Source organism: Bombina bombina, chromosome 7 (assembly GCF_027579735.1).
Source record: "Bombina bombina isolate aBomBom1 chromosome 7, aBomBom1.pri, whole genome shotgun sequence".
Classification (NCBI taxonomy): domain Eukaryota; kingdom Metazoa; phylum Chordata; class Amphibia; order Anura; family Bombinatoridae; genus Bombina; species Bombina bombina.
Window position 1 is genome coordinate 579,506,238 of NC_069505.1, and position 18,845 is coordinate 579,525,082.

The following is an 18,845-nucleotide window of genomic DNA, read 5'->3' on the forward strand; positions in this document are numbered from 1 at the left end:
CTCCTGTTTGTGTAAAGGGTCTTTTCATATGCAGGGGAAGAGGTCTACTCTTCCTGTTTTTTCAGCCCCTTTCAATCGGTGTTCCAACCTAACCTCATCAATAGAGCTACATTTGGAGCTTCTAAGTAAGTTTTTAAAAGGTGTTATACTGGATGTTTAGATCAGTATCTGTGCTTATTCTTCTTTACATTAGTGTCTATTACATACAGTTATATGAAAATTGGTGTATACTGTCCCTTTAAATAGACCTCAGTCTCCGTTTTAGAGCAGACTTCACATCTTTATTTTTCAAGCTATAAATCAGTGGATTTAATAGAGGAAGAGCAATAGCGTTAAATAGAGAGAAAAGTTTATTGGAGTCCAAACTATTAGTAGTAGCTGGTCTCATATATTGGCAAATGAGAGTCGCGTACAGAAGAACGACAACGGTGAGGTGTGACGCGCAGGTGTAAAAAGCCTTACGTCTTCCAGTGTTGGAACGGATCTTTAGGATGGTAACCATGATGAATGCATAAGAAATACATGTTAGAATAAAAGGAGTGAGGAGGGTAAGAAACATTCCTTCTGTGAAAACCAAAGTCTCCAAAAGAGAAGTATCGGTGCAGGAGATTTGTAGAAGTGGAACCAAGTCACAGAAGAAGTGGTTGATTATATGAGATGTATAACACGAAATTCCTGCCAATAAAATGACAAAGGGCATTGGTTCTAAAAATCCAAGACACCAGCAGACAGATGTCAGAAGAACACATGCTCTACGGTTCATGATTGTGTGATAATGCAATGGCTTACATATGGCCACATACCGATCATAACCCATTGCTGTGAGTAACAACAACTCATAAGAGGTAGATGATGAAAATACATAGAACTGAGTAAAGCAGACAAAGAATGAAATTGTGTTGTCTCCTGATATGAACATGAAAAGAACCTGTAATGGAAAAGGAAGGGTTAAATGAGCAGTAACTACAGTAGATTTGCACAATAAACAATAAAAAGGTGATGCAATAGCACTTAGTCTGAACTTCCAATGACAAATGTCAAAGTTATGTCTATTGCCACTCCTCCTGTATCATGTGACAGCCATCAGCCAATCACAAATGCATGTAGGTATATTCTGTGAATTCTTGCACATGCTCAGTAGGAGCTGGGGACTCAAAAAGTGTAAATATAAAAAGACTGAGCACATTTTGTTAATTGAAGTAAATTGGAAAGTTGTTTAAAATTACTGCTCTATCTGAATCATAAAAGTTAAATTTTGACTTGAGTGTCCCTTTTTTGATCACTTATTTGGTTTCTTCATTCACTTATTTTACGCCCCATAACTATAACCTGAGATGCAGCTGGACTTTGGCATGAAGAGATCATTGTTAAAAAGTGAAAATTGTACTGAGCCGATGTGTCTCTATACACCCACAGTTATACTATTGTATCTCTATGTTCATTAAACTGCTAATGTTAGTAGGGCTTAAAAAAAGTGATGCAACATAGGCATTGGTTGAACCTTGAGATAACTAAACAGACTGCCCCCTTATCTCAGTTCTTTTGACAGACTTGCATTTTAGCCAATCGGTGATGACCCATAAGTAACTACACAGGCATGAGCACAATGTTATGTATTTGGCACACATGAAATTGGAAATTTGTTTAAAATGACATGCCCTATCTTAATCACGAAAGTTTGATTTTGATTAGACTGTCCCTTTAAAGGACCAGTAAACACAATAGATTTGCATAATCAACAAATGCAAGATAACAAGACAATACAATAGCATTTACTCTGAATTTCAAATGAGCAGTAGAATATTTTCTAACAGATTTCAAAGTTATGTATATTTCCACTCCCCCTGTACCATGTGATAGCAATCAGCCAATCACAAATGCATATACGTATAGTCTATAGTTCTTGCACATGCTCAGTAGGAGCTGGTGACTCAAAAAAGTGTAAATATAATAGACTGTGCACATTTTTTTTAATGGAAGTAAATTGGAAAGTTGTTTTAAATTACATGCTCTATCTGAATCATGAAAATGTAATAAAACCTGAGTGTCCCTTTAAGGCTGCAACTGATGCAGCTGTGTTTTGACACTGTGAAAACCTTCATTATAGTTTGCAAGAGGCTACGTGGTCTACAACTGAGGCAGTGAGCTAATTACCTGTAGCTAAAATAAAACTAAAAGCAGTTCATAATCAAATGGTAAAATAAAATAATTGTATTAATTTTTAATAAGAAATTAAATTCACATAAATTAAAAATCTAAAGAGCATTTACAGTGCCCACCACTAATATTGGCACCCTTGGTAAATTGTGAAAAATTGTCTTTATTGTTTAACCTATAGATCTTTTGGTTAAAAATATACACAAATATAATCTGCTCTCATGGATATCAAACAATTGCAAACACAACACAGGTTTATACAAAGAAAGCAATTTTTTTCAGCGCAGACTGCCCTGATTAAACCTTGCCCTTTACAGCTGTGGTGTGGGCAATGGCATTGAAACTCTAAATGAAAGTGACACCTAGACAAGCTTTTATACCAGGGGTGGCAAACCCATGGCAAAAGTACTTATGTTGGCAAGGTACAAAAAAGAGAGAGAAGTTTGACAGTACCCAGCACTCACAAAACACTATATAGTAACAGTATGCATTGAAAACCGGATTGTGTCAAGAACTGGTTATTAAAACGTAACTTTTACTAATGATAGAATAAAAAGGGTGGTAAATAGTACCAAATGTATAACATAAATATGTGAGACATACATTTAAAACTTAGATTAAGAAACAGATCAGGACTGTGTGTGTGAGACTTCAAAAACAGAATTACTTCCCTGGGTAATAGTTCAAATACACGGTAACCATCAGGGCTCAGAGAATACACGGATTGCTCTAAAGCTAATCTAAAAAGGGGATTGACCCCAACAACATTACCTAATCTTAGCAATACTGGTATCTAGAGCAGGAGAGGAAACGGTTTATAAATGACTGATTAAGGAAGGCAATTGCCACATCAATATGAGCTTATTTTCACCATATGTTGAAATAAAAGTCTTATAAGAGACAGAGCATTAAATCATTGCAGTAGATTTATTCGAATGAACAAACAGGTGAACACCACTCCACACACACCTCACAGCCACATCCGATGCGTTTCCTGCCGCTAAACGGCACTTCGTCAGGGATATTGACAGCTGCTGTGAACCTCCCTTAAAAAGGCTAAGCCCTCATATTCAGATTTAAAGGTATAGTACTTTTTCTATAGCCATTCATACAAGGGAGTTAAACAAAAACATTGTTACAAAATAAAACTATATAAAATATTCAATACAATGTTGCAACTTGAGCACACTAAAGTTTAACATAGTTTCACATAAATAGGAACATTTAGTCTCATGCACTATAAATGTATGACTCTCTATATATATATACCGTTATATTTTTACAATTCATGGCTAATCTATGATTAAATTTATAGGTATGAAGATTAATTACAATTAATACACTCGGCTTTGTCTTGATTCATAATGATGTCAATATAATGAATATTCGAATAATATAGTACAGAAAAGTTAGAAATTAAAAATTGATCCGTTCTAATCTTCAAATATAACATCATTTTATGACTGAACCCACAATGTTATGATACTATCAATTATTTTAGGCATTACTTAGAATTTCATGTTAGTTGCCTATATATAATTTTACATCTGAAATCATATTTATACCAAAAGGACTTCCGGTTTTCAATGTATATATCCAATAGACTTCACTCCTATTCAGGGCTTGAGTTCTATTTCCCCCAACATTATATTTTGGTATTAAATCAATACCCTGAACGGAGAAAAGTGTATTGATATATTCTAATTCTTGTTTATCAAAATTGTCATTTCTTCTGTGTAGTGCAAAGTGCTTTGATACAGGTGTTTTTGGAATATCATTTTCTAAGGAAAGTAAGTGCTCCCTCACTCTATCCTTGAGCATTCTTGTAGTTCTTCCTGTATATTGACTATTACACAGTTTGCATGTGATCAAATATATAACAAATCTTGAGTTACAATCTATATGGTGGTTTATCTTATATGTGTTGCCAGTGACAGTTGAGATAAAAGTATCACTTTTCTTCATGTAGCTGCAAGATTTACAAGGTATTCCTCCACACTTAAAGCTACAATTACATTTTCCTAGCCACATTTTATTTACTGTTTTGGCTTTATCAGCAAAATTCCGTTTTAGAATATTCTCTATAGTTTCTGATCTTCTAGAAACACATCTAACACCTTTTTCTATGGTTGTTCTTAATTTAGGATCATTTTTTAGCAGTGGAATAAATCTTTGTACAATTCTGCATATATCCTGATACTGTCTGCTATATTTTGTTGAAAACGTTAGCCTATCTAAGTCTCCATTTGCTCTCTTCAGCTTATCCTTTAGCAAAACCTGTCTATCCATCTCATTGACTGCCTTCATAGTTTTAAATAAATCCTTCTTGTTATACCCTCTGTCACTCAGTCATTCTACTAAATTATTAGCTTGATCCAAATACGTCTCATTATCACTACAATTACGCCTAAGGCGCATAAATTGCCCCTTTGGAATCCCTTTCTTTACACAATAGGGATGGCCTGAGTCAGCCCTCAAAATCGTATTACCAGAAGTTTTTTTCCTAAAGGTCCTAGTATTTATGCAGCCTTTCTTACTATCTCCTACTAATGTTAGATCTAAATAGTCTACACTTTCATCAGAGTTATAATGTGTAAATTGTAAATTATTTTTATTGTCATTCAGGTATTTTATAAATTCTTCTATGCTAGTTGTGTCTTTTTTCCAGACGATCAAAAGATCGTCTATAAATCTGGTATAGAAACAAATCTTAGATAGAAAGGGATTATTGCTAGTAAACACTTTATTAAGTTCAAAATATCCCAAATATAAGTTAGCATACGAGGGGGCGAATTTCGCCCCCATCGCAGTGCCCTGATTTTGGACATAATAAGTCCCTTCAAAAAGAAAGTAATTATGGCTCAGAAGGAACCTCACAATATCAACAATATAATCTATAAAGCCTGATTCAAAATTAGTATGAATATGTAACATTTCCCTGAGGGCCACAAGACCCTCTCTGTGAGGTATACAGGAGTATAGAGATACCACATCTACAGTTAAAAAAGTAAGGTTATCTGACCAATCTAGATGTTCCAGTTTTCTAAGTAAATGTTTGGTATCTCTCAGATATCCTGGCAAATTTTTAACAATTGGCTGTAAAAAATCATCAACCCATTTGCCTAAATTTTCCCCTATAGTACCTATAGTGGAAATAATGGGCCTTCCTGGCGGATTAAGCCTAGACTTATGGATTTTCGGAAGATGTTTAAAAACTGATATTGTTGGACTTTCATTAATAAAACATTCTGCCTGTGTACGTGTAAGATAATTTAGGTGGATACCTTCATCTAAGAGCATTTTAAGTTCCCTATTAAACTTCTCAGTGGGGTTAAATGTAAGCTTACGATATGTTTCCCTGTCAGACAACTGTCTTTCAGCTTCTTGAACATAAGCTGCTCTATCTTGCACAACAATAGTGCCCCCTTTGTCAGATTTTGATATCACCACATTTTTATTATCTTTAATTTGCTTAAGTGCAGCTCTTTCTCTGTATGACAAGTTATCCCAACTTTTTTTCTTTTTGTTTTCACAATTTACTTTAATATTATAAAGTTGTGTTAATTCATCTTCTACTACTGTGTGGAATACTTCTATAAGGTCCCCTCTTGCATGAACCGGGTAGAAGTGACTAGTGTGGCCTATCTTGCATTGAGAGCTAGGTATACTTAAGTTGCTCTGATTGTATCTTAAACTTTCGCTGTTTAGCAATCTCAAGCTATTGGTATCACATAATTCTTCAAATGACAAACTTTCAAGATTTTTAGTAATGACTTCGCTATTGGACATATCATTAGAGCTAGTGTTAGTAGGATTTTCTTCAATAGATTGTGGATCCTCATTAAAGAAATGTCTCCTCAGGGTTATCTTCCTTACAAATTTATTAAGATCTATTATAGTGTCAAATAAGTTCATATTTCTATCCGGGGAGAAACCCATCCCTTTTGAAAGGGCAGTCTCTTGTATTTTAGTTAGCGGGTATGATGATAAATTGACAACATTTAATTGCTCTTCTCTTTTGTAGCCCTGGTCAGCCTGCTCGGATATTTTGCCTTTGGCTCCTCCTCTTTTTTCTTTTTTATTCTCTTTGGATCTCCATCTTTTACTTTATCTTCAGTGCCTGGTGTTTTCGGGGTAATCCCCAGATCAACCAAAGATCTATGACTTGCATTATCTTTAGATCTTGCTCCCATTTTATCGCTCTCAAAGCTGCTGCAAATCGGAGTGGAGGATTTTGGACTATAGGCATATGTGCTCCCCTCAGCATCCGAGAACGTCACTTTTCTCTGATCTTCCTTGTTTGTTGCTTCCCCTTGTGAGTCCATTCTTTTTCCTTTTTGTTTACTGTGATGGTTCTTTCTTTTGTTTTTATTTTTATGTTTAATCGTGGTGTTTGGTTGCAATCCAGTACTCCAACTATAAACGACATCCAAATCGTAATCTTTACAGTCTCTTTGGTATTTTCCTAATTTCTTATTCACTATTTCATTATCAATCCTTTCTGTAGTATCTTTCAGTTGTTTTGTATAATCCTCAAATCTTTCATCATCCTTGAGGTCATCTATCTGTATTTGGAGTTCAGCTAGCTCACACAGAATTTGTTCTCTTTCTTTTGTTCTCCTTTTTAGCAGTTGTTTCATGAGGACCACAGAACAATCTGTTAAATTTTGATTCCACTCTTTCATGAAATCAGTATCCAATTTTTCCGCTGCAGGATACTTTTTCATTCTGAGTCCCCTTGGTATTTTATTTTCTGTGATATATAATTGTAAAAATTCCATTTCCCACCATGTTTTTAGTTCCTTAATGGTTAACTTTTCTTTTTGTGAAAATAGTGTGCTCAAATCGACAGGTGTGTGTATAGGAGCGGTGTCCCCTTTAATAAGTGAATAAAGTTTTGCTCGTCTATTTGTGATTTCTTCCTGATCCATGGTTAGGATACACCAATATTCAAGTATCCACACTAAATGCTAACACAGTCTTGTGCAAAAAGGAGAATTTTTTTCATGCATAGACATACAAACTCATGCACCCTGTGTTGCAAACCACGGAAAAATATAATACAATGCCTTCAGCTATTATGTGATCTGTAATAAAATATAACACTGTCACTCTCTAACAGTGTAAATATAGCCGGTATATTGTCAGGACTAGAAACCACTGCACAGGGTACTCCACTTCGGTTATTTTCAGGTGTTTAAGCAAATGCATTAGGTAAAAGCAAAACACAAGGTTTGTCACATTTCTCGTTATAGGTGTATATTCATACTTCTTATTACAGGTATAGGATCTTGTATCACTCTTGATATACAGAAGTAATGATAATATTTGGAATCAACTTTCTCAAAAAGTAAACACTGGACAAGCTTGGTTACTCACTGTTATCCGGCCTCACTCATGCAAGATGGCGGAGTTACTGTAGTAAACCGTTTCACCGGACAGCATTACCTGTGGAAAGCCTGTGACTTGTATTTCCTTTGGCAGCAACCTCCAAATGCTGCAATTTTTAACCAATTTTCACCATATGTTGAAATAAAAGTCTTATAAGAGACAGAGCATTAAATCATTGCAGTAGATTTATTCGAATGAACAAACAGGTGAACACCACTCCACACACACCTCACAGCCACATCCGACGCGTTTCCTGCCGCTAAACGGCACTTCATCAGGGATATTGACAGCTGCTGTGAACCTCCCTTAAAAAGGCTAAGCCCTCATATTCAGATTTAAAGGTATAGTACTTTTTCTATAGCCATTCATACAAGGGAGTTAAACAAAAACATTGTTACAAAATAAAACTATATAAAATATTCAATACAATGTTGCAACTGAAGATGAATTAACACAACTTTATAATATTAAAGTAAATTGTGAAAACAAAAAGAAAAAAAGTTGGGATAACTTGTCATACAGAGAAAGAGCTGCACTTAAGCAAATTAAAGATAATAAAAATGTGGTGATATCAAAATCTGACAAAGGGGGCACTATTGTTGTGCAAGATAGAGCAGCTTATGTTCAAGAAGCTGAAAGACAGTTGTCTGACAGGGAAACATATCGTAAGCTTACATTTAACCCCACTGAGAAGTTTAATAGGGAACTTAAAATGCTCTTAGATGAAGGTATCCACCTAAATTATCTTACACGTACACAGGCAGAATGTTTTATTAATGAAAGTCCAACAATATCAGTTTTTAAACATCTTCCGAAAATCCATAAGTCTAGGCTTAATCCGCCAGGAAGGCCCATTATTTCCACTATAGGTACTATAGGGGAAAATTTAGGCAAATGGGTTGATGATTTTTTACAGCCAATTGTTAAAAATTTGCCAGGATATCTGAGAGATACCAAACATTTACTTAGAAAACTGGAACATCTAGATTGGTCAGATAACCTTACTTTTTTAACTGTAGATGTGGTATCTCTATACTCCTGTATACCTCACAGAGAGGGTCTTGTGGCCCTCAGGGAAATGTTACATATTCATACTAATTTTGAATCAGGCTTTATAGATTATATTGTTGATATTGTGAGGTTCCTTCTGAGCCATAATTACTTTCTTTTTGAAGGGACTTATTATGTCCAAAATCAGGGCACTGCGATGGGGGCGAAATTCGCCCCCTCGTATGCTAACTTATATTTGGGATATTTTGAACTTAATAAAGTGTTTACTAGCAATAATCCCTTTCTATCTAAGATTTGTTTCTATACCAGATTTATAGACGATCTTTTGATCGTCTGGAAAAAAGACACAACTAGCATAGAAGAATTTATAAAATACCTGAATGACAATAAAAATAATTTACAATTTACACATTATAACTCTGATGAAAGTGTAGACTATTTAGATCTAACATTAGTAGGAGATAGTAAGAAAGGCTGCATAAATACTAGGACCTTTAGGAAAAAAACTTCTGGTAATACGATTTTGAGGGCTGACTCAGGCCATCCCTATTGTGTAAAGAAAGGGATTCCAAAGGGGCAATTTATGCGCCTTAGGCGTAATTGTAGTGATAATGAGACGTATTTGGATCAAGCTAATAATTTAGTAGAAAGACTGAGTGACAGAGGGTATAACAAGAAGGATTTATTTAAAACTATGAAGGCAGTCAATGAGATGGATAGACAGGTTTTGCTAAAGGATAAGCCGAAGAGAGCAAATGGAGACTTAGATAGGCTGACGTTTTCAACAAAATATAGCAGACAGTATCAGGATATATGCAGAATTGTACAAAGATTTATTCCACTGTTAAAAAATGATCCTAAATTAAGAACAACCATAGAAAAAGGTGTTAGATGTGTTTCTAGAAGATCAGAAACTATAGAGAATAGTCTAAAACGGAATTTTGCTGATAAAGCCAAAACAGTAAATAAAATGTGGCTAGGAAAATGTAATGGTAGCTTTAAGTGTGGAGGAATACCTTGTAAATCTTGCAGCTACATGAAGAAAAGTGATACTTTTACCTCAACTGTCACTGGCAACACATATAAGATAAACCACCATATAGATTGTAACTCAAGATTTGTTATATATTTGATCACATGCAAACTGTGTAATAGTCAATATACAGGAAGAACTACAAGAATGCTCAAGGATAGAGTGAGGGAGCACTTACTTTCCTTAGAAAATGATATTCCAAAAACACCTGTATCAAAGCACTTTGCACTACACAGAAGAAATGACAATTTTGATAAACAAGAATTAGAATATATCAATACACTTTTCTCCGTTCAGGGTATTGATTTAATACCAAAATATAATGTTGGGGGAAATAGAACTCAAGCCCTGAATAGGAGTGAAGTCTATTGGATATATACATTGAAAACCGGAAGTCCTTTTGGTATAAATATGATTTCAGATGTAAAATTATATATAGGCAACTAACATGAAATTCTAAGTAATGCCTAAAATAATTGATAGTATCATAACATTGTGGGTTCAGTCATAAAATGATGTTATATTTGAAGATTAGAACGGATCAATTTTTAATTTCTAACTTTTCTGTACTATATTATTCGAATATTCATTATATTGACATCATTATGAATCAAGACAAAGCCGAGTGTATTAATTGTAATTAATCTTCATACCTATAAATTTAATCATAGATTAGCCATGAATTGTAAAAATATAACGGTATATATATAGAGAGAGTCATACATTTATAGTGCATGAGACTAAATGTTCCTATTTATGTGAAACTATGTTAAACTTTAGTGTGCTCAAGTTGCAACATTGTATTGAATATTTTATATAGTTTTATTTTGTAACAATGTTTTTGTTTAACTCCCTTGTATGAATGGCTATAGAAAAAGTACTATACCTTTAAATCTGAATATGAGGGCTTAGCCTTTTTAAGGGAGGTTCACAGCAGCTGTCAATATCCCTGACGAAGTGCCGTTTAGCGGCAGGAAACGCGTCGGATGTGGCTGTGAGGTGTGTGTGGAGTGGTGTTCACCTGTTTGTTCATTCGAATAAATCTACTGCAATGATTTAATGCTCTGTCTCTTATAAGACTTTTATTTCAACATATGGTGAAAATTGGTTAAAAATTGCAGCATTTGGAGGTTGCTGCCAAAGGAAATACAAGTCACAGGCTTTCCACAGGTAATGCTGTCCGGTGAAACGGTTTACTACAGTAACTCCGTCATCTTGCATGAGTGAGGCCGGATAACAGTGAGTAACCAAGCTTGTCCAGTGTTTACTTTTTGAGAAAGTTGATTCCAAATATTATCATTACTTCTGTATATCAAGAGTGATACAAGATCCTATACCTGTAATAAGAAGTATGAATATACACCTATAACGAGAAATGTGACAAACCTTGTGTTTTGCTTTTACCTAATGCATTTGCTTAAACACCTGAAAATAACCGAAGTGGAGTACCCTGTGCAGTGGTTTCTAGTCCTGACAATATACCGGCTATATTTACACTGTTAGAGAGTGACAGTGTTATATTTTATTACAGATCACATAATAGCTGAAGGCATTGTATTATATTTTTCCGTGGTTTGCAACACAGGGTGCATGAGTTTGTATGTCAATATGAGCTTAGAAAGGTCCCAGGTAAACACAAATTAGCAAGTCTCATGCACACAGACAATGCCTGAGGTACATTTCGCCGCTAGCACGGCTTTCTCAGAGGCTAACCAGAGTCAGGGCCCCAACCCGGTATTTGTATCGTCATTGACCAATAGAAATTGGTTCTAAGCACACACCTCTAGATGCAGCCTATCACAAGAGGCTTAACATAATTGGTTAAAGATTCATCACATGATCGTATCAAGCAGATGTCAGGCTAGTAACATGTTGAAACAATTTTGTAATATAAGATATTAGATATTCGCTACATTGTTTCAAAATCAAGTAATAGGTGTCAGGAGCATTGAAAGATGTCAGCCTAGCTTACTCAAAATTGTCACTCCCACCTGGTCAAAGATTAATTCTATCCACCAATTGGATTCGAAAGTGTCTTACAATACAAAAATCTGCGTTCATTACCAATGACAGATTTTCATTCACACATTTCAACACACATATAAGGAGATTCATCCTTCCTATGTCACACGTCGGAAAATCCTCAATTGATGCATAAATCCTCTCCATGTATGTTGATAGAAAATTTGATTGCACAAATGTAAATACTCTATTGATGTAGAAAAATAAATAAATAAAGCCTCTCCATATATATTGATAGAAAATTTAAATTTTTAATTGCGTTTTTCAAAAAACGATCATGAGAGAATGATGTCAAAACTCATTCACAAATTGACTTAAATAAAACACACTCTTCTTATCTGTCAGTGCAAAGAGTATTGAAACGGAATCTTCTTGTGTGTCCCTAGTAGATTAAGTGCATAAAATAGCTTGATATCAAAAATCTATATGTAAGATTTATGAATAATATCACGTAATGCGTATCACATTTCAAATAGCAAACCAAAAAAGGGGGGACATTGTTTGCAATATTTCAGCCAATATTATCACTATAGTGCAGATCCTGCCCATTAGTGGATTAACCAAATTTAATTGTGTTTTTCAACAAACAATAATAAAAGAATAATGTCAACACTTATGTTGGCAATCATAAAAACTTTGCTGCCACTCCATCTGTGGGCCACTATACCCCTTGTTGTTTGGCTTCAATTGCAGTGCATCATTATTTTTATTATTATTATATGCTAATTGTTAGAAATAAAGCATTAGCCAATTATGATATCCTACACTACTTTAATAAGGGTGGGGAAGGGATTAGGCAAAAAGCTTATACGATGCTGAACTGTCTCCGTGTTCATTTAAACGTATAACTGTAATGTTGCTACAGTAGATAGATAGCCAGGAATGTTTGGTTCAGTTAGTTTCTCACTTATGCTATACCTGGGCTGCAAATTGAGAGGACTGAATCCGAGAGAACTTGAGAACAATGCAAGGATAAATGACTGCAGAATTAATCCAGGTGACTACATGTAGCCCTCAGTTTACGCCGGGGTTAGGTTCCAGAAGGAATGGTTGTAAATCGAAACCGTTGTAAATTGAAAGTGAACCCAGTTGATAATGTAAGTCAATGGGAAGTGAGGGAGATAGGTTCCAGGCCCCTCTCAAAATTGGCTTAAGTAACACCTAATGCATTATTTTTAAAGCTTTGATATGAAGACTTTAAATGCTAAACAGCATTATAAACCTAATAAAATAATCACACAACACAGAATATATAATTAAACTAAGTTAAATGAACAAAAACATTTGCTAAACAGCATTATAAACCTAATAAAATAATCACACAACACAGACTTTACTTGCATGCATTCCAATCTGGACTGATTTATAGACAGGAAGATCTTGTTCCTATGAAAGCTGCTCGATAGCTCAGGTCAAGTTATACTGATTAATTTTAGCTTGCTTGACTTGCATATCTTTGCTGCAACATAAGCGGACAGCTCCACCTACTGGCTATTTTAATCAATGCACTGCTTCTCAATGCTTTTCAATAGCAGTCACATGACTGAAAAAAAGGTTGTTATTTTGAAACGGTGCAAATTGAACCGTTGTAAACCGAGGGCCACCTGTATATACAAGCTTCCACGTCAGAACAATCTGAGTGGCAAGTTTCATCTACTCACCTTGCTGTCTAAACTATATGTAATGTTATAATGCTAAAATAGTGTATTTTTCTTACATTTGTTACATATGAAATTGAAATAAAAATTTAAAATGAAAAAATAAAATAAAAAAGTAAAGCATTAGTCAATATACATTATGGATTTCAACACTGGTGATTTTTTATATAATATTATTGCTGATTTGGGTACACAATTTAAAACAAAAACAACAAAAAAAATTTACCACTCCTGTTTTAAACTGTGACTGAGATGTAGGTTTGCTGAGATCTTCTAGATCTAGAAGACAAATAAAAGGTAGCATACAATCTACAAATATTAATACAAACAAAAAAACTCCCCAAATAAAATTGTTAAATTCAATAAATAAATAAAATAGACCTTGGATAAAGATATAGGAAGTTCATCTGGTTAAGCTAGACTCACATTCAAACAGTCAACCGTATCCTCTAGAAACCACAAATAGGAATACACAGACTAAAATTGTAAATGGCCTCCAAATTCTATAACTAGGTTCTCTAAGTTCCCAGATAAACCGTCACACTGCAAACGGTCACAGCTTTACAATCTTCAGCGAGCGCTCTGTGTCAAATCACAATAGGGATCGGTAACACAAGCTATTTCCAGTTAAAATATAGTTTACTAAAACAAAAAAGTAAATATGTTTAATTGCTTAGGAAATAAAATTATAAAAATAAAATGTATATGTTCATGCAATAAAAAATAATAATGACAAAAGTGATATTTTCAAGAAGATTGTTGCTTTATTTAAAAAAATTTTTTTTAACAAACTATATTTAAATGGATAAAGCTAGATATGTGTACAGCGGAAAAATTTGTTTTAGACCATTTCGGATTTTTTTTCGTATCGATTCGAATTCGGATACATTCAAATGTATTCATTTCGGATTCGAATAAATTCAGATGTATTAGTTTCGGATTCAATTCATAAATTCAGAAGTTTGGTATATGTTATGTTGATTCCAAGTTACACAAACGTTATTATTTCACTGTTCTATCTCACTAAATCTCACTAAATTTAATTTTTATACTGAATTGTGATTAGTCCATGGCCATTCAAATGTAACGAATAAATTCGAACTAATTTGGATTTATTCGTTACAAATGCATTTGGATTAGTTTAGTTTCGTTGCTAGGGTAATGTGGAGATTCGAATCCCTGAATTTGGCAAATTCGTATGAATTTCGATTTGAAACGAAACGCACATGTCTAGATAAAGCCTATTTTTACCAATCCCTATTGTGGTGTGATACAGAGCACCGAAGACTGTTTGGCTGTGACCTGTTTGCCATTTGTCAGTTTAGCTGGGGAACTGAGAGGATCGAGCATCCAAGTTCTAGTGCTTGAAGGGGGGAGTCTGTTTATTTATATTTTACATGTTGTGGTTACTAGAGAAGAATACACTATGTGGCGCCATCTTTTTTTCAATCACTTTGCTAGAATCTTGACTAACGAGAATAATCTCACACTTCACTCTGATACAGAACCTTAGGTAGAGTGATGCTGGTGTAAGATATATCAATAAGAGACAAGTTTCCCAGAAAGAAATACATAGGTGTGTGCAGCTGATTATCTTGGCACACCAGATGAAGAATAGCCATGTTACCACCAAGGACTGTGAGATAGATCAGAAGAACCAAAAGGAAAACTGGCACTTGGAACTCAGGAACATCCGAAATCCCCTTAATAATGAAATATGACACCAGGGTCTGATTTATTGTCTCCATGTAAATATATTTTTTAGCCCTAGAAAAGAAAAATTCACATCTTTATACGTATAACACAATTATGCTCATAAGTAATAATCAACCAGCAGTTTCTTCTCCAAGTGCTCATTCAGACTTTTTATTGGCCAACATGATTATTTGTATCTTCAGTAGCTACTGGAACTTTGTTTTATTTATAGATTTGAATTAAATTAAGGACTCTCAATTGTTATCCTACATGCACAGCATATATCAGTAAATAAACACTATTGACTAGATTACAAATGGAGGGCAAAAATATTAGCGTTATTGAGTGCGAGCTCTGCTCAAGTTAGATCAATAGCACTCTTGTTTTTGCTCTCATTTTACAAGTTCACAGTAAAATGTTAGCTCTCGATCAAAATGCCTAGGGTGCGCTAGCATCTGGATGTCAGATAGAGCAGATGTGCTGAATTCTTTACATAGTAGACTGCTATTGGGGCTCACTGAAAAACTCATGTCAGCTATCACTCGAGCCCGGAGCCTAAGGTGCGCTAAGCCTAAAGAGTGCTAAACCAAATGTGCATTAAATTTAAGATGAGCTAAACAGAAGATGGGCTAAGCCTAAAGTGAGCTAAACGGAAGTTGTGTTAAGCCTAGGGTGCTCTAAGCCTAAAATGCGCTAACGGAAGGCGCACTAAGCTTAAGGTGCGCTAAACTGAAGTTGAGCTAAGCCGAAAGTCAAATTGTGCCGTTCTTCACTAAACATTTACACTATCTCGATCTCTAGAAAATAACACGACAAAGCAAAATAAATCTGTTGATTGATTGCACTCTAGTGATATTAATGCATAAAATTGTTAATGATTTTGTGTGCCACTTGTCATCTACAGAAGGGTTCTTCACCCATTGGTCGGGGGCCCATTACTGGGTCACAACACCATGTTTACTGGGTTTGTAACTTGTGTGTGTGTTGTAGGAGAGTGTGTGTGCGCATGTGTGATGTAGGAGAGTGTGTGCAGTGTGTGTGTTATATGAGAATGTGTCTGGTGTATGAGAGTGTGCAGTGTGTGTGTTATATGAGAATGTGTGTGGTGTATGTGTGTTATATGAGATTGTGGTGTGTGTTATATGAGAATGTGTGTGGTGTATGTGTGTTATATGAGATTGTGGTGTGTGTTATATGAGAATGTGTGTGGTGTATGTGTGTTATATGAGATTGTGGTGTGTGTTATATGAGAGTGTGTGTGATGGGTGTGTTGTATGATAGTGTGTGTGGTGGGTGTGTTGTTGAGGGTGTGTTGCATGATAGTGTGTGTGTGGTGTGTATTGTATGAGAGAGTGTGTGTGTTATTACCTTTTACAACACTTGCAAGCTTGACTACAATCAGGTATATAAAGTACATACACATTTTAGTCACTTTGCCAAAAATTGCAGCTATATTGTATATTACTTCAGACATTTTAAGACCAAGCATAAAAATAGGGTTGCAAAGGTATGTGGTATATGGCACTGGGTCTTGGGGAAAACGTTTAATGAACCCTGATCTATACCTTTATGTTTCTAAAATTGTCAATTTTAGAGCTTTTGCCAGCATTGATCTAAATGGTATTCTCATGCCACCTAATGGACAAAATAGGGTGCTGATACTTGACAAAAGAGAACTTTTGGATTTTATTACTGGATAGCCTTCACTTTTAATGAAAATTCTCAAAGTTATAAATACTGCTTGTGGTTCATCAGTATGGTGCCTCAGGCAACTGACTAAAACTTATTTTTTTTAATTTAAAGTTGGACATGATGCTGAGAGAATGTACTGGTTTGTTGTAATGCTATATTAGTGTGTAGTCAATGCTGTGTTGAAGAACTGTGTAAAGTACTGTGTTATACAAATATATAGGAAGTCTCTATCAGCCATACAGCAATGGTATACTATTATATATGTCCCTTCAATGCTTAATGCACCTAACTATGTCTATTGTTTTCTTTTAGTCTATTTAGTATGTGTTCTAGAGCTTTCATTGGGGCATAAAAGTACAAAATGTTAAAGTATTTTATTATTGCACTTGCTGTCTAATTATTTACAAAAAGCTCCCTTACTTTTCACTGTTTATTTAAGGCCAATACGTAGAGGGAACCATGGAAAAATTGACATTTTAGTACCTCTCTGTCACAGCCCCCATTAGGACCATTCTAAACCTTCTTGTTTACATAGTTTTTCTATAACCATTATTTTTAAGTACTGACATTTACAGTATAGGTTGCGATACAACAGTCAAAATCAGTTATTGCAAATGACAAAATAAACGTAAAGGAGCAATTTGTAAACAATGTAATACACTCCAGGAGGTAAGATAGACCACTGGGAACACACTAAAGGGAAGAAAAAGAGTTCACTGTATAGAATGTTACAGGGGTTAAACATCTGATTTCTGCAATATTCACTCCGGCCTCTGTAGGGGCCATGGAAAAGTTAGTTCTCAGCATTCAATTACAGGAAAGCAGGCGACATAAATAATAAAACTGCATTACAAGCAAATGGCTGCATTTTTTTGTTAAAAAAATATTACAGTGGAGCCAACTCTTAAAGAGACAGTAAAAATTAACTTTCATTAATCAGATAAAGCATGAAATTTGATACAACTTTTCCAATTTACTGCTGTCAAATCGCTAAAGACTCGTGCACGCTCCTGAGCTCACCTATGATTACTCTATTACAAAGGATATGAAGAGAACTAAGCAACATTGATAATAAAATTAAAATGGAAAGTTGTTAAAAATGTCATGCTCCATCCAATCCATTTAAAGGGACATTGAACCCCAAAATTTTCATGATTCAGATAGAGCAGCAATTTTAAGCAACTTTCTAATTTACTCCTATTATCAATTTGTCTTCATTCTCTTGCTATCTTTATTTGAAAAGCAAGAATGTAAGTTTAGATGCCGGCCCATTTTTGGTGAACAACCTGGGTCGTTCTTGCTGATTGGTGGATAAATTCACCCACCAATAAACAAGTGCTGTCCAGGTTACTGAACCAAAAATGGACTGACTCCTTAGCTTAGATGCCTTCTTTTTCAAATAAAGATAGCAAGAGAACGAAGAAAATTTGATAATAGGAGTAAAATAGAAAGTTGCTTAAAATTGTTGCTCTATCTGAACCACGAAAAAAAAAAATGGGTTCAGTGTCCCTTTAAGTTTAATGTTAACTTTACTGTCTCTTTAAAAGGTAAAAAGGTGTTTTTCTCAGATATATTCTAAAAAAAATGTCAATCATTGTTACCTGTCAGTATCATGTATTTAATCTAAACCATTGAAGCGTTTATTACTTTGGTTGCTGATGCTACAAAGAGTGATTGATTTTACTGAGAGCTGACATAGCTGATATATACAGTATATTCTCAATCATTTGTTATCGTAATACTTTGTTACATATACTTAGGGTTGCCACCTCAGCCATGTTTTCCTGGGCCCTTATGAGTTACACATTCTGCAGGGTGTGCAGGGAGGAACATGTATTGTGTTTTTGGACAGCGCTATTCATATTCCTCCCTGCACACCCTGCAGCATGTGTAACTTATAAGTGTTCTGTATTTTAAGGGACAGGTGGCAACCCTACGATATACTGCAATTGATACTTGACTTTGTTTTGCTCAATCCCATAAAATTGGACATTAAAGGGACACTCAAGTCAAAATTAAACATTCTCAATTCAGTAAGAGCAGCAATTTTAAACAACTTTCCAATTTACTTCCGTTAACAAAATGTGCTCTTTTTATATTTAAACTTTTAGAGTCCCCAGCTCCTACTGAGCATGTGCAAGAATTCACAGCATAAGGGTATATGCATTTGTGATTGGCTGATGGCT

General features: G+C 34.9%; 1 protein-coding gene across 1 annotated transcript in view; it reads right to left on the reverse strand.

The window, feature by feature from the left end:
- Window positions 1-238: 238 nt before the first annotated feature.
- The window catches only part of LOC128636593 (olfactory receptor 8D1-like), a 47,301-nt gene continuing 28,694 nt past the window's right edge, over window positions 239-18,845 (reverse strand). The window contains exons 2-3 of the mRNA XM_053689586.1: window positions 14,781-15,039; window positions 239-928 (exon numbers count right to left, since the gene is read on the reverse strand). Of these exons, the coding sequence (XP_053545561.1) occupies window positions 239-928; window positions 14,781-15,039 (949 nt within the window). The remainder of the gene's footprint in view (window positions 929-14,780; window positions 15,040-18,845) is intronic.